The sequence below is a fragment of the Oryzias latipes genome, chromosome 8, assembly GCF_053564925.1.
Source record: "Oryzias latipes strain Hd-rR chromosome 8, Olatipes_Hd-rR_3.1".
Taxonomy (NCBI): Eukaryota; Metazoa; Chordata; class Actinopteri; order Beloniformes; family Adrianichthyidae; genus Oryzias; species Oryzias latipes.
The window spans coordinates 1,471,753-1,487,732 of NC_136244.1; the positions used below are offsets into that span (position 1 = coordinate 1,471,753).

Sequence of the window (15,980 nt, forward strand, 5' to 3'; positions counted from 1 at the left end):
TCGGGTTCTGGACATTCGCCGCTGGGGCCGCGGTCACCAGTACCGGGTGGACTGGGAGGGTTACGGTCCAGAGGAGCGCTCTGGGATCTCGCGCTCCATGATTCTGGACCGTTCCCTCCTAGATGACTTTTTCAGGGCTCACCTAGATCACCGTCCTGGACCGCCTGGAGGCGGTCATTGAGGGGGGGGGGGGGGGGGGTAACTGTCACGGTTCCTGTCAGTTCACCTCCCCCTCCCACAGCTCTCCTGCTCTTCTGATTGGAACCAGCTGACCTGCATCTTCTCATCACCCTGCCGGTCTTCATAAGGGAGCGTCTCACCAGAATTCAACACCAGTTCGTTATACTCACACCGGTGCTTATGCCTGGCCTTTTAGTCTCAGCTAAGTTTACCTAGTTCCTGCTACTCACCACGTCTTGTATTCACCTTCAGGTTCCTTCCACTGGTCACGCTGGTTCTGCCATCCTGGGCACTCACGTTTCGCTCCAAGCTGGTCCCGCCGTCCTCGGCGTCCACGCCTCGCCTCAAGTTGGTCCCGCCGTCCTCGGCGTCCACGCCTCGCCTCAAGCTGGTCCTGCTGTCCTCAGCGCCCAAGCCTCGCTCCCTCTGGCTCCACGGTCCGACGCGTCCTCGCGTCGCCCCCCTCACCTTCATCAGCTCTAAGGGACATCAAGATCATCCCACGGAGGAAATAACTTCCACGTTCCCTCAGAAACTTTATTTACCGTTGGCAAAATAAACCTTTTTTAAGTTCATCCTTGTTGTGAGTTACTTCTGGGTTTCAGCATCTGGGTCTGCTACATCTACGACGTCATGACAGTAAGACCAGTAAGACTACTTCTGGTCTTCACAAACCAAGGGCCGTGGCTCTCAACTTACCTGGGAGCTAGGGGTCCCCTTGGAAGACCTGAAGTCTCCATGGAAAATGAGGTTTGGGTATCTTTGTTTAGATTTGAACAGTTTAAATAAAAGTGTGCTTGTAGACAATTATCAGTAGAAAAATGTGACATCATAAACCAAAACAACTTGTGTTGTCATAGGAACATCCAACAAAAGCCTTGAGTGTCTTCTCCTCTGACTGAGACTAAATTCTAGTCTTTGTGTTCAATCAGTTTGTCTTTTTGGCAAATATGTTTTTCACTTGATGTGTCTAAATTAAATCCTGACACCCAACAAGGAAATTGGCTTCAGTACAAAACATTAACCTTTGTGGAAACACGACATTTTAAATGGAATAAATCATGCTTTCTTTTGTGTTTTGTAAAAGCAACGTCCGCATGGTGAGTTTAAAGTACCACAACACTGTGCAGATAAACTACTCAATAGCTGTGATCAATTGAATAACAGACTGACTCTGGAGGACTTTCAGATGTTCCTAGCATCAGAGGTGTGAAGGAGGGTGGGGGTGCAGAGCTGGTCCAGCAGCAGAGCCAGTGAGGCTCACATTACACTGACTCTGACAGTGTGCTGCTTTAAATAGGGTGGTTTCAACTCCTCCCAAATCCATCTATTTCAGGCACAGCATGGAGGGGGAGGGAAAGAAAGTTAGACATTCTGCAGACAGATCACTGTGGTTTTGGCCACATCAGCATAATTGGGGAACTGGGTTTATAGGACTTGTTTCGTAAAAGCAAGTTCAGAAAATGCTCCATTGTTGCCTGTATGGCAGAAACCTTCATCGCACTTCCCCATATGACTATGTTACACATTGAGTCACGGTACAGACGTTTGTGAGCTAACATTGCTCGTCCTGTGGAATGCAATCAGATCACAGGTCATTAAATGGATTTACAGCAACCGCCCATCCAATCTTTGAACCCTTTCAGCTGCAGGATTGCCAGGACTTTGAGGCCCATCAGCCAACCAATGTGGTCAGGAGGCCTACTGAAGGGGAACAATCCTTTACAAACAACGTTGGGTACGGTAGGGCCAGTTTGACACTTAAAGTGAAAAATGGTAATAGTAACAAACACGTAAGACCACAGTCACCTTTCAAAACTGCATGACTACTGATTTCCACCATCAATCCCTTGAAATAGGGGGATTCCTGGAAAACCAAACAGGTAGCCCGCCATCTAAACTCATTAATATCAATGGCAAATGTTGAGGAACTGTGTTCTGATCTTGTCAAGAACAAGACAGAGCAAACTATTTCTAACTCAACTCCTCCATGTTCAGCCAGAGAAACAAATGATGAGCCTGGTGGTGTTCACATTTCTTTTTCCTGAAGTGTGACTTTCTGAAGTAAATGTCTGAAGAGGATGAGAGAACAAGTTCCACCACCTCCTTCCCACCCCTCAACTATGCTCTTCTTCTCCTGGTAACTTAACTTATGGGTAGGACTGGCCTGCCCACCAGCATTTGCCCCTGTCAGTCAGCCCTGCTGCCCCCCTCCTTCTCGACTTACCCCATAGGTTGGTGTCACTCTTTTTCTGTCCCTCTTACATTAGTTGAGTCTGTGCCTTTAGCATTGACCAGTTAGTGACAACTGCCTCTTCTCAGCTTATTGCCACTGACTAAACTGACTGTACAAGGGCAGTTCTGGACTATCACAAGCTCCTGCTTTAACCAGGCCCCAGATTCAAGGCAAGGACATCTGCCAGTGTGAGGATATAGTTTTTCTAGAACTTGGAGGTTTCAGTCCGGACTACCTTTGGAGCCCGGGACCTTGCCTATCGGATGCTGATTCAGCAGTGGTATTAGGGGGCGCTTGCACTTCCGTGTGGCTTTCTTCAGGTGTGTGTGTGTGTCGCCAACGGCTGCAGTGCTGGACTCCTGCAGTGAATCCAGGTCATTTCCTCTTTGAGCGGCTCTATTCTGACTGTGAACATGGCATCGTTGAGAAGTTTCATTCTTGCACTGCTGCTGGCACTGCTCTGCTCCTTCCACACCCCGCTGGCCCCCACCGCCAAGGCGCAGGATCTGCCATTCCGTTACGAGCAGGGTCTGATGGCTGACGACGACGATGATGACGATGATGATGATGACGATGATGACGACGATGATGATGATGATGATGACGAAGATGATGATGATGATGATGACGATGACGACGATGACGACGATGACGATGATGACGATGACGACGATGATGATGATGACGACGACGACGATGATGACGATGATGATGACGACGATGATGATGATGATGATGATGATGATGACGACGACGATGATGATGACGACGATGATGATGACGATGATGATGACGACGATGATGATGATGATGATGATGATGACGACGACGACGATGATGACGACGACGACGACGATGATGATGACGATGACGACGATGATGATGACGATGATGATGACGACGATGACGACGATGACGATGATGATGATGATGACGATGATGATGACGACGATGATCATGGAGGTGAGTGGAATTGAATGCAGCTGTTGTCTGTCTGGCTCTGTGTCAGGAGAAATGGTTCTGCTGGTCCACTGCAGGTTCTCAGCCAGTTCTCAGCCAACGTTGTTCCAGGTCCCAGAGAGGATAGGAAACGCCGATGGCTGAAAGCTGGCTGAGAGAGGCTTATGTTACATAGGTCTATCTATCTGCTGATGTTAGGACCTGTAGCATAGTGGAACCAGATGAAAGTCCAAGTATCAGCTGTTGCTGACCACTGAACCCCTTTTGACTGGTTGTCCAAAGTGCCGTGTTTTACTTCAATCCAACAGCATTCTGTGCGTTCAGTGTCAGTGTTGGCTGATGTTGGAGGTTTTGGTGTTCAGATTTAAAATCAGAACAAACACCTATTAAATTTTGGTAAATGGGAGGGGCTAATCCAAACTATTGGCCCCTTCCCTTTCACCAACAGTGGTACAACCTCACCATCTCTGTCAGTGTCTTGTGTTAAAGAGCCCATTGGTAACTTGAGTCCCTCCTCCACCCCTTTCCAGCTGTTCATTTCCCTTGCTGTCTCTGACACTCTGTTCTTTTCCCTGCCTAACTAGAGTTATGAGCTCTCTGGGGAAATTGAACTGGCCCGTCTGAAGTCCAACTGTCCGAAGTCCTTCGTACAGTGCACTAGATTTGAACTCAAGGACTGCAGAAGCATTGATTTGAGAGAGAGAAAGAACCAAAATGCAATTTCACTCAAGCCAAGCCTGACTTGGGAATCAGTCGCCCGGGTCAATAGCCTGATTTCTTTTGATTTGTGTTTCATTTGATAAATATGGTTCCTCCTGTCTCATTTGTTTTGGATCAGACTGACATGTACTTGTGTCTTCATGTGAACCCGCAGAGAAAGAAAGAGAGACAGTTGATATTGAGAGTAACCAGGGCGGTGGGGGTGCTACGGGAACAGACAGGGGACAAATGAAGCTTGAGGGGAGGTGCAGGAGGGCCACCACCTACATTTATCCATTTCAAAGCTTTTAGTACCACCAGATTCAACGTTTCTCTCTTTCTCCATATCTCTTGATCTCTTTCTTTCTCTGTGGAGCATTGATGCCACTGACTGAGGAGGCGTGTGATGTACTGAAAACAGAATCTATCATGTTTCTATGAAGCCTGTTCTTTCATACCTCACTTCTTGAACCGCTAAGTGCAGACGTTCTTAAACACTAGACATACTTTTGCTGCGGCCAATAGGCTTTTGCCCATTGTTAGTCCCTGTTTGTTGAAAGCTGATTTAGCTGAAAATAGACATTTTGATCTTTTGTAAAGCTAAGCCAATCACATGTAAAGCACCTCAGATGTCAGAAGATGTTACCTCAGAGGATTTGCTGATGATTTTCAAAGCTTCAGGGAAAGAGTGTTTGGGAAAAGAGAGAAACATCTCTTCGTTAATCAGCTTGTCAAGAGATGAAAAGGTTGTCGGCTTTTCCTGTGTTTTGCTCAAACTGTGATGTGTGAACCATTGTGTGCAAAATTGAACTGTCCATGTATCTTCAACATCACATTCATTAAAGAATCAAATGATCACAAACTGCTTAAGTGCACGTGTTTGATGTTACCTGTCTGAGGCCCAGAGCTGCAGTCCTGACTGGGTGAGTATCTGCTTCTCTCTGTTAATGCAAACCCAGAGGACTCACGTAAATTCTTTCTTTCAAAGCTTTTAGCTGGTTTGGCAACCTGGTGCCAAATTTCAATCGTGAGCTAAAATTGTTCTGAAATGGTCTCCAATGACATTTTTTGTGTAATAGTTTATAGAATTGAGCAGTAACATTTATGTTATCACTTTGAATGACTCATCATACCGAAATAGTTTTTGTTAACACGGATGAAAATGGTCCCTTTCACTATTATTATAGAAGATCCACATCATTTAATATGAAAACAAATAAATAAAGTCAAACACTGAAGATAGACTACTGTGAGTAGAACACAAATCCTGGAAGAGTTTAAGTTTTAAGATTAGTTTGATGCACAGAAAAACAGAAGATTTGACACCAACGTTTAACCCTTGTGCTATCTTAGATGACCCCCCCCCCCTTCCATTGAGGTGTTCTCCCTACCATGACAAAGGTGGATAAAGGTGGAAAGATTTTATGTAATCCATGGACACCAGTGAAGATCACAAATCATAGAAGAAAAAAGGTTCAGAGCACTGTCTAGTGGGTCTACATGACCCAACTCCCAATGTTAAAGTGCCTAGGATAGCACAAGGGTTAAGATCAGAATTCCGAAATCCTTGTTTTGTTTTTACGAGTGAAAACGATAATTGAAGTTGCTTACAGGTTGACCTTTTTGTCTAATGTATTTGATGCAGATGATGCTGATGAAGAGAAGGAGGACGGTGCCTACCACAAAGGCTCTCTGTGCTCTTATTGTGAATTCTGTGAGGTAAATCTTCCAAAAGCTCTTTTTTTTGCCAGAAACAGCGGTTTTCCAGGTTTTCTCCAAATCTCTTGTGGTTTCTTCCAGCACTGCGACAGCTGTGACAAATGTCCCTGCGAGGAAGGAGACGAGTCCGAACACTGTGATGACTGCAAGGTGAGAGCCTTCACATGATCGCCCCCGCATGCAGAGGCTTGTTCAGTGGCTCTCCGTGCATGTCCTTCCAGCATGTGCGCTTATGAAAATGAGAGGATAAATATGGACAACCGGTCATTTCATAAAATCCTCAACTCCACAAATGTCTGTTTCTGCGAGTCACGTTAAGACGGTGATAGATATCGGTTCATCCATTTGCTGGAACTTGTGAGAATCTTCCAGACCTTCAGGTTGACCCCTGACCCCTGCTTGAACAATATCCAAGAAAAGGAAAAACATTTGTTCTGTCATGTTCATTCCAGTGCAACACCAAGGTCTCACTGTTACTGTATATGAGAACTGGACTGAATGACTCCTCCCCCCCTGGCGTTCCAAACAGGAAGTACCTCCCGGCTCCAAGAAGCCAAAATCCCACAGACTTAAAAGAAAGAAAGAAAATAAAGAAATAAACAGCTGTTAGTCAGTCATTCTATTGGTCAGAACAACCATTCTGGATCTGATTCCTTTTTTTAAAGTCTTTTTGATAATTCTTTATGATATTATTGTTATTCAAGTTATAAACTGACCAGACGCGTCAACAGAAGAAAATGATCCTTCTGGCCCCACATCCAACGTTCAAAACATTTGACAGATTTCAGGTAGCCTGCTTTCAATTGTTAGGGGTGTGGCCTTCCAACAAGCTCAATCGTGATTGGTGAGAGTGGTTGCCATAAATTCGCTGACCCGGACTCGGACCAATCACTGCTTACTTATGTCATCTGGCTCCAACATGGCGGTGTCCTCATCGCAAAAAAATGGTGACTAAAGTGACTTCAATTGTAGAAATTAAATCATTTTCTATGCATGACATCACAATCACTCAGTCCAGTTCTCAGATACAATCAATGGTTCTCCCAGAACAGACAATCATCCAAATGAAAAATGAACAGCTAGAAACTGCTCTAAATGGAGGAAAAACAATCAAATTCAAGTTCACATCAAGAAAACAGCTCCTCAACTTTAAATTTGTGTTTCTTTTTCCCCTCAGATGTGCACTTACTGCCACGTGTGTCCTCTCTGTGAAACTGCTTGCAAGCCTGGTGAGTGGACGTGGAGCCGCAGAGCAGGAACGACCACGTGTTGACCTCAGAGAGGACAGATTAGTGTGGGACACAGCTGTGTCAAAAACAACGTTTATGACTTTTTCTAAGTGGAAAAAGTGAGAAAAGTTGTGATCTGTCCGGGACGTTATCACAGATGTATCAGGAATGAACCACGCAAAGAAGACGTAAACCAACATAAAGCCAAATTTGGCCCAAAATGTGTGCGTCAGTTACGTAACTTTAACGTAAAATGTGCGCCGTAATTGCGATATAAAAGTTTTGGTTTCATGCGTGAAAAATCCGTTAGACATACGTGGAACAGACGTGGACAGACACACATTAGTGTATGGATCTCGAAAAAAATCACATACAACGGTGTAAGATTTACGTAATAATTGCGTATAAACTATGTGAAATATGCATACACTGCGTAGTTCTCAAAACCGAATTCACGTAAAAAGACTCGTCGGACGAAACCCTCAACGGACATCTGCGCACGATTGTCGAATGACGAACGCAAGAAACTCTTATGAATGACGTTTATCACGCATGGATCACGAAAGGCCGACATTTCATACGTTACATACATTTTAGTTCAAGTCAAAGGAAACACTCAACGTTCTTGCAAATGTATTCTTGGTGTTCTTCCTTCATATCAGCCTCCTTTCATGAAGAACAGAAAGTTCCGGCCTCTGCAGCCGGTCCGTCAGTAGTCAACACGTTTTCCCACAGCAGGGAAACATGGAGTCAGGCAGCAGCTGCGGTTTAACGCTCCACAGAAGCAGATCAATGCCTTCCTCCTATATTTCATTTGTGCATCAAAGAGAAGGCAGGAAAAGTCCAACCAAACGGCGGGTTTCTTTTGCAACAGGAACAGGTGGTTCTGGCTTGTTTGGTTCATCTTTTGTCTTTTTCTGCAGGAGGTTTTGTGGATGAAGTGACTGGATCCATCTACAAGTACGTCTGAATCCATCCTACTTACGTCCTGAGAGAATTTCAAACTGCAGCCTGTGACCTCTGCTTGTCTTCATCCGCAGGACTGTAGCTGACATCTTTGATGATGATGATGATGATGATGATGACAAGGATGCCAACTGAAGCCGAACATTTGTTGCCACCATGTGGCCAGACTGAGGAAGATCAGCTTCCTCTCTATTTTCTGGATACCTTTGTAACTGTCTTTCAGATTCGTGAACAAGTCTTCAGTAATATTGTACGATGGAGTTTTAGGGCCAATTTACAAACAAATGTTTTTTTAATTACGACTTTAAAGTCTTAAATTTACAAGAAAAAGTCATAAATTTACAGGGAAAAACACCAACGTTGTCTGTTTATCGGAGCCATGCTTGAAGATGAAAGATGTTGAGCCTTTTGGGCAGCTTTATTTCCTGATAGGTTTCAGAAACAAAGAAATGTTTAACCTTTTGCCGACTCAAAATCAGATCATTGTCAGTGTAGCCGTCTTTCCGGGCTTCGGTGTCGGTAAAGCAGAGTTTCATCTGTAAAATAAGGAGCTCAGAGACACGTTTGGATGTAAATGACCACTACTTTATTGTCCTTTTTATTCACATACCCAGAAGTCCATTTTGTCCCATTACGTCATGAACCTGTCATGCACACAAGACCAGAGAGGAATGAAAACTGTTCCATACGCCCCCTCCTCCAGATGAAACGTCCCGTTTCAACATAAAACAACAAATATGAATGAAAATTGTCTGTTATATTAGCATTAGAATGTTGAAAATGCTGAAAAGTGCTCCTCCTCAGATGGAAGCATCACACAAACGTAGAGATCTGGTCTTTGGTGGAGGAAGAAAGGATTGAAGTGGACGTCTGCAGGGACACCGATCTCTTCTTCAACGGCTGCAGAGATCCTGCAAACCACCCATCAATGAATAAAACATGAATAAATCATAAATCAAACAAAGGAGCTTCCCAACATTTGGAACGTTATCAATAAACATTCAGCTCACCTTTTCTACTAAGTTTAGACGCTCTGCTCTGCTGCTGCGTTGCGTTCACCTGCTGCTCTGTAAACTCACTTTCACTTTAATCTCGTCTCGTAAATTTATGAGTTTAAATCTCTTAATTGTACTTTTTTTTTTGGGGCCCTAAAACTCCGTCATAATATTAAACACAGATTGTCAACAGGAACGTATTTGTGTACTGCTCTTATCTGACAAGTTGCACTTTTAAGGAGAATAAGATTTCACTTGTACTCGGTTGTCTTAACTAAAACAGACAGACTGTTTTCACTGATCTGAGTCTTGGAGTTTGTCTGGACATACAGTTTTCCCAGCAGCCATTAAAGGCCTCACACAGATACAGAGCCTCCACGATTTTGAGTGACAACCTCACAAAAACATAAGTAATTTTACCATCTTCTCTCATTTTGTTTGTAAAAGCAAAGCTGGCGTTAATGCCAACCAGAGGCTCACACCGTTACACACTTTAGGGTTTCGGGTGTCCGGGGAACAGCGAGGACTTTTTCAAGGACCGTTTTTCATTTAAGTTTGTCACATGCCTGGAGATTGAGTGAGAGTAAAAGTAGCTTTCTGCAAAAAAATAGAGTTCTCTAACTGAAAAAGAGCTCAGCCATGCTGGTCCGGTCAAAAGGAGCACCTGTCGGGGGTGGGTTGTGTTCTTCGGGGAACCGGACTTCTTGAAAACGTTTGGTTGCTCGTCTGAGGAGATTCTTCAACTCTAACAGCTGATGGAGAATTCAGGTTCCTGTGGATGTGACTGCATCAGAGCTGTGCTACTAGTTCAGTGAGTAAACTAAGAAGTTGCAACAGTCAATGATCCAGAACGTATTAACTTATGTGGTTGACGAACAGGTCCATTCTTAGAGGAAGAAGGTGGGTCAGAAGCCCAAGGAGGAGTTTCAGTTTGTAAAAAGTACACTAGTGGGGATTTTTTAGGGAAATTTTAAGAGGACAGCCCTTTTATCTCAAGGTCAAAGGTCAAAAACACTTTGGGTCTGGCAGACTTAACCTGGTGGCATGCGTTTTGTAATAGAGTTTTTCTCAGTCGCTTCAGTTTCAATTCTCAGATCAGAATTGAAGTTTGCAAATACGTGTGTGCATTTCTCAAAACTATTTGTACAAACAGCAAAACACTATGGATTTCTTGCAAAAGCCTGTAACTTGCTCAAAATCTTTAGTTCATCTCTCCAAACTAAGTCTTTATGTCATTGAACATGTCAGTGCCATCAGAATGTCAAGTCCTTGTGTCATTGTCTACGAACAAGACAGTCAAATGACTTAGTCATGTTGTCAATATAACTGTGTACTTTAAAGGGAGGTTCTGATGGAAACTATGGCTAAAGTTTGGATGACAATTATTGTAAAATGGAAGTTACACCTTTTTTTTTTGATTGCAAGAGACTGGACAAGATTCACATTTACACTTTTATTGTTCATATTGTAATTTGTAGACAGACCATGTCATACCAACATAGAAAAAACCCACTGCAAACAGTAACACAAAGGGGAAAAAAGATAGGACAATATTCTGTCCAACAGTCCAGGCAGTGCAGTAGGAATTGGTGTGGTCTTCCTACACCTCTTGTCGTTCCTGTATGTTAGGCCACAAATTCTCATCCACATCACAGCGAATATCCTCTCTTGCAATGCAGCGAAATATGATTGTCACATTATGACAACTTGGTCAACCATTTTGCAGTTAATGACTTATACGATGAACTAATGACTAGGAGTTTTGAGGAGTAAGACTATTGCACAGTGAACTATATAATACATTTTGATCAACATGACATAAACAATTGATAATGTAGCAAAGAGCAGAGAATTGTACATAATCATTTGCATGGATGTACCAAAGCAATTGCAACTTGTTCAAAGAAGTGAGAAACTGCTTATATGATGTGCACAAGTGACATCATGATGTGAAGATTGAACAAATAGTTTTGGGAATTTCATTCTGATCTGACAATTGTACTAAAGCGACTGAAAAAAACTGTAATTGCTTAAACAAAAGTTTTCTTTTGCCAAATTGTGTGAAAGTGAGAAAATCGTTGAGTCCAAATCCCTTCACTATATAGTGCGTCTACAAATCTACATTTCAAAATCCAGGGCCCTAGAAATATCCCAGAAGTCTCTACGAAAAACCAGTGAGCATGGATAGATAGATAGAAAGATAGAAAGAAAGATAGATAGACAGACAGACAGACAGACAGACAGACAGACAGAGAGACAGACAGACAGACAGACAGACAGACAGACAGACAGACAGACAGACAGACAGACAGACAGACAGATAGATAGATAGATAGATAGATAGATAGATAGATAGATAGATAGATAGATAGATAGACTTTATTTAACAGTTTTTAATATTTTAACACATTTTGTTAAAATATTTTTATTTCATTTTTTTTATAAACCAGCAGTTTCATTATCATTACCCAGTGGATTCATAAATTGTCTTTTTAAAGTGTTTGTAGCATTTTTTTATAGTTTATTTTGGGAAAACGTTGGTAAATGTATAGTGAACAGGTCCTGTGGAGCCCATAAAATAGCCCTCACCCTCAGGAAGGTTAGTGATTCCTGCCCCAGATGGTGGTAAAAGGGGCAAAATGCAGAAAAAATGTCTCACGGGTAAAGCGGTATTTCCACCGTCTGTACAGTAGGTGGCGGTGTAGGCCTTCAACGCAGATTCAGATTAAATGTACGGAGGAAGAGAAGGAAGGACGGAGTAGAAGAAGAAACGGACTCTTCGCTGTAGATCGAAATGGCGGCGCCAGCAGAGAGGATGGAGGTGAGGTCTTTGAGCGGGAAAAACGCTCATTTGTGTTCGAGGAAACGTCCGCGAGTTTTCCCGCAGGCTCCGGAGCGGCGCTTCGCCGGTGTAGAGGGGGTGTTAGCGCTGGAGTTTCCGGATGCTGCCGCCGCTCATTCATCACAGTGTCGCATTTACGAGAAAAACAGGGGAAACGGTTAAACTCTTCAAACTGGCTTTTGTTTACGGTGGGGTCTGGTGTGTATTTTCGGTTCGACGCTGAAGCGACGGTGGGGGGGCGGCAGGCACGCAGCTGGCGGTGGAACCGGCAGAGCCTTCGGACCGCATGGAGACTAACGTGCTAGCTGCCGGGCTAATTAGCAGCTCGTGCTAACACGCTGATGCTGAGCTCGGATCCGCCGGACGTTAGTCTGCCAGAGTTTACGTTAAAACTCTCGATCAACGTGATCCACTACGGAGCTCCACGTGGGTCACTCCACCCGCGCGGTGCCGGTTTACCGGAAACCTGAACTAGCTTTTCTGTCGAGCCTGGAGTGGAAAACCGGCGAGCGGGTAGTCCCACTGTTTCATCCCGGACTAGACTAGAATCTTCGGTACCGGTTCTGCCGTCCTCTTGAGTGTCCCGGTCTCTGAGCTGGTCCAACAACAGAACCTTGTTCTGGAAGTTGGTCGTCACGTGTGGCTTTGTTACGACCGAACCGACGTTACCGGGTGGGGGTGGGGGGTAGGATAACTCTAACTTCCGGTGGTCTCATGGGGCATCGGGTCCACGTCCTTTGTTCCTCTGAGGCAGCGTTAACGGATCGGTTGTTTCTCTGTCTTCTGTGTTGCCTGGAACCGGACCGGCTCCTCGGCGGTTCCAGATCACGTGACTCCTTTGATCTGCAGACATTCATGGGGTTTTTCCTCCTTTGAGGTTTCTCAGGGAGAGAGCTCAGCCAAGCCTGCAGCTGAAGACATGACATCCAAGGACTACTACTTCGACTCCTACGCCCACTTTGGGATCCACGAGGTACGCCTTCGTGTCCCGTTAAACCTGCGGCCCCCGGTGCCCGCGTCCTCAATCGCCCTCTGCTCTGTTCCTGCAGGAGATGCTGAAGGACGAGGTCCGGACCCTGACCTACCGCAACTCCATGTTCTACAACAAGCACCTGTTCAAGGACAAGGTGGTGCTGGATGTGGGCAGCGGGACGGGCATCCTCTGCATGTTCGCGGCTAAAGCCGGAGCCAAGAAAGTCATCGGGGTAGGAAGGCGTGGACTCGGCTTGGCGGCGCCCGGTTGCGGCGCCTTGTCTCATCCGTGTGCTTCTGCCGTTACAGATAGAATGCAGCAGCATTTCTGACTACGCCGTCAAAATAGTGAAGGCCAACAACATGGATGACGGTGAGTCCACCGCCGTCCGGTGTTGACCGCTGAATGTGGAGGGAAGGTCCTGACCTCTTCTGTCTCTAGTTGTGACCATCATCAAGGGGAAGGTGGAGGAGGTGGAGCTGCCGGTGGACAAGGTCGACATCATCATATCGGAGTGGATGGGCTACTGTCTGTTCTACGAGTCCATGCTCAACACAGTCATCTACGCCCGCGACAAGTGGCTGGTGGGTGTCTCCTTCTGGACGTCAGCGCTTCCTCCAAACTAGTAACTGTAACCACTGACTGTATGTGAGACCTGGACTGAGGGAGCGGGACATGGAGCTGCATGGCATGAAGAAAATTAGCCACCAATATTGCAACAGACAAACAACAACAACAATATAATTGATATAATAATGAGATTTTTTAAAATAAGTCAACAAACTGTACTGCCAGTTCTGTCAATAGGAGATGGGTAAGCGGGTAAATGCCCCCATCTACCCGGTCAAGAACAGACTAGATAATTTGTGGTTGGGTGTGTTTTAAACATTTGTCTGACTGTGCATATGTGTCAACGTTTACGCCCTCTTTGCAATGCGGGATTGCTCAAGTTGATATGGCCATGTTGATTGTTTTTTGATTTTTTTTTTTGTGCAGGCCTAGAATTACGTCAAACGATAGAAAAGTTCAAAATTAAATTTTTTACGCTGCCATGTTGAAGCCAGACAATGTCAGTGAGCAATGATTGGTCTAAGTTGTTTCTATGACAACCAATCAGAAGAGAGCATGTTGGAAGGCCACACCCCTACCACTTAAAGTGGGCTACACGAAAATCTGTCAAACGTTTCTAACACAACCTACTTTTGAGGCTTCTGATTGGTCAGTTTATTGTTTGAACTACAGAAAAAATATTTAAATTATCAATAGATTGTTAGGAAAAGGCATCAGATCCAGAACGGTTCTTCTGACCAATAGAACACAGGACGAACAGCTGTCTGTTTCTCTATAGACGTCTATGGGACATTGGCTTCTTGGAGTCACTTCCTGTTTGGAATGCCAGAAGGGAGGGGTTACTCAGTCCAGTTCTCTGAAACAGTCAATGGTCTTAACAAAAGTACGACATTTCAATGATAAAAGTTTCTACCAAAGCTGAGCTGACGGCAAAGGTTGGCGGCTGGAATTCTGGGAATCCCTCAAAGATCCTCCTGGTGGCTCTAGAAAGGAGCTTCTGCTGTGAACACAGTCATGATCGGTTCATTGAAGATGTTTAAATGTAACCCCTGAGTGTGTTCCTAACACTCATGTCCCCCTCCCTCACAGAAGCCGGACGGACTCATTTTCCCTGACAGAGCTACTCTATACGTCACGGCCATTGAAGACCGGCAGTACAAGGACTACAAAATCCACTGTGAGTAGGTCACATGACCGGGGCGGGGCTGGCTCCGTCTCGGTGGGGGAGTCACGTTTGCGCGGTCTGTTTCAGGGTGGGAGAACGTGTACGGCTTCGACATGTCCTGTATCAAGGAGGTGGCCATTAAGGAACCGCTGGTAGACGTGGTGGATCCCAAACAGCTGGTCAGCAACTCCTGCCTGATCCGGGTGAGTCCTGTGGGCGGGGCTTCTTCCGTCACACGTCTGCACGCTCCGCTAACGCTCCGTTTGCCCTTTCAGGAGGTGGACATCTACACGGTGAAGGCCGAGGACCTGACCTTCACCTCGCCCTTCTGCCTGCAGGTGAAGAGGAACGACTACATCCACGCGCTGGTCACTTACTTCAACATCGAGTTCACTCGCTGCCACAAGAGGATCGGCTTCTCCACCAGTCAGTGTGCCACGCCTCCGCCACGCCTTCTGACTCACTCAAGCAGAGCTTTTCAGTTTGAAGGCAGCAGGGCGGCGGTCCTGATGAACAGCGGTGTTCTGGTCTCACCTCCCTGTCCGTCCCTCCAGGTCCAGAGTCCCCCTACACTCACTGGAAGCAGACGGTCTTCTACCTGGAGGACTACCTGACGGTGAAGAGCGGAGAGGAGATCTTCGGCACCATCAGCATGAAGCCAAACGTCAAAAACAACGTAAGCGGCGCGGACAGACTGACCGCCACTCGTCTCCGTGTTCTCTGTGTGACCTCTTCCTGTCGCTTTGCAGAGAGACCTGGACTTCACCGTGGACGTGGACTTCACGGGTCAGCTGTGCACGATGACCAAGTCCCTGGAGTACCGGATGCGTTAGGTGTTTGTCTTCATTATGGACAGATCATGATGTGAAAGTGGGGGCCTCTGTTAGGTCACGGCTCCTCGCAGCAACGTTTCAGACTTTTTTCCTCGTTTTCTTATTCCGACGTTAACAGTATTTAAAGCATTTCACGTCTTTGAGTTCAAACGTGATTCTGTGCCGTAGTTCCTTGAGGCGTTTGCTAAACATCTTCATGGTTTTGGGTCTTTTGCATGTGTGGGTTTGTCTCCATGGAAACGTGGTGGGACCCCCCCCCCTCTCTCTGGTTCCTCTGCTGTAGCCTCGTTTGGTTCAGTGTTGGTTTACATGTTCTGCGACCCAAAAGGCCGTTCTAGTCCGGTTCCATAAAAACTAAAAGGTTTTCTGTTTGTTCTGTTTTTTTGCTGCTTTTTTTAAAAAAATAAAGCGTAAAGCGTCTTCATTTTAACAACTGTACATTCTGAGCTTTGACCATCCATTGGGTCCGGGGCGGGCTGCAGTTTGGTCCTGAAGCTTCTGTCAGCTGTGTGACCATGAACGTACGTCTGCAGTTGATCTGATCATGTGACTGTAAATAAACGCATCTTTAACGCCACCGGAGAGGTCGAACAACCTGATTCATGGAATCTCA

The 15,980-nt window shown here is 45.4% G+C and overlaps 2 protein-coding genes across 3 annotated transcripts; both read left to right on the top strand.

Moving 5' to 3' along the window:
• The first annotated feature begins 1,818 nt into the window (after positions 1–1,818).
• Positions 1,819–9,285, top strand: LOC101172738 (uncharacterized). Its single transcript, XM_004072023.5, has 6 exons — positions 1,819–3,379; positions 5,721–5,794; positions 5,876–5,944; positions 6,972–7,023; positions 7,947–7,983; positions 8,064–9,285. Exons 1-6 carry the CDS (start codon positions 2,830–2,832, stop codon positions 8,122–8,124), a joined length of 843 nt encoding a protein of 280 aa, XP_004072071.1. The 5' UTR covers positions 1,819–2,829; the 3' UTR covers positions 8,125–9,285.
• Positions 9,286–11,585: 2,300 nt separating this feature from the next.
• On the top strand, positions 11,586–15,944 carry prmt1 (protein arginine methyltransferase 1). 2 transcript variants are annotated; one of them, XM_004071871.5, is made up of 10 exons: positions 11,586–11,805; positions 12,704–12,799; positions 12,876–13,031; positions 13,108–13,171; positions 13,241–13,383; positions 14,459–14,546; positions 14,622–14,737; positions 14,810–14,960; positions 15,089–15,210; positions 15,284–15,944. In XM_004071871.5, the coding sequence occupies exons 1-10, from the start codon at positions 11,779–11,781 to the stop codon at positions 15,365–15,367; spliced, it is 1,047 nt and encodes a 348-aa protein (XP_004071919.1). In that variant the 5' UTR covers positions 11,586–11,778; the 3' UTR covers positions 15,368–15,944. The 2 variants fall into 2 exon arrangements, with proteins under 2 accessions (XP_004071919.1, XP_011476959.1); XM_011478657.4 differs by having other exon boundaries at positions 11,669–11,805; positions 12,713–12,799.
• Positions 15,945–15,980: the final 36 nt, after the last annotated feature.

What these genes read in the sequence shown, in the direction of transcription:
- LOC101172738 (XM_004072023.5), top strand. Translation starts at nt 2,830, where the DNA reads ATGGCATCGTTGAGAAGTTTCATTCTTGCACTGCTGCTGGCACTGCTC. An exon ending in AACACTGTGATGACTGCAAG is followed by an intron (nt 5,945 to 6,971) that starts GTGAGAGCCTTC and finishes TTTTCCCCTCAG; the next exon opens with ATGTGCACTTACTGCCACGT. An exon ending in TGAAACTGCTTGCAAGCCTG is followed by an intron (nt 7,024 to 7,946) that starts GTGAGTGGACGT and finishes CTTTTTCTGCAG; the next exon opens with GAGGTTTTGTGGATGAAGTG.
- prmt1 (XM_004071871.5), top strand. Translation starts at nt 11,779, where the DNA reads ATGGCGGCGCCAGCAGAGAGGATGGAG. An exon ending in CCCACTTTGGGATCCACGAG is followed by an intron (nt 12,800 to 12,875) that starts GTACGCCTTCGT and finishes CTGTTCCTGCAG; the next exon opens with GAGATGCTGAAGGACGAGGT. An exon ending in GAGCCAAGAAAGTCATCGGG is followed by an intron (nt 13,032 to 13,107) that starts GTAGGAAGGCGT and finishes CTGCCGTTACAG; the next exon opens with ATAGAATGCAGCAGCATTTC.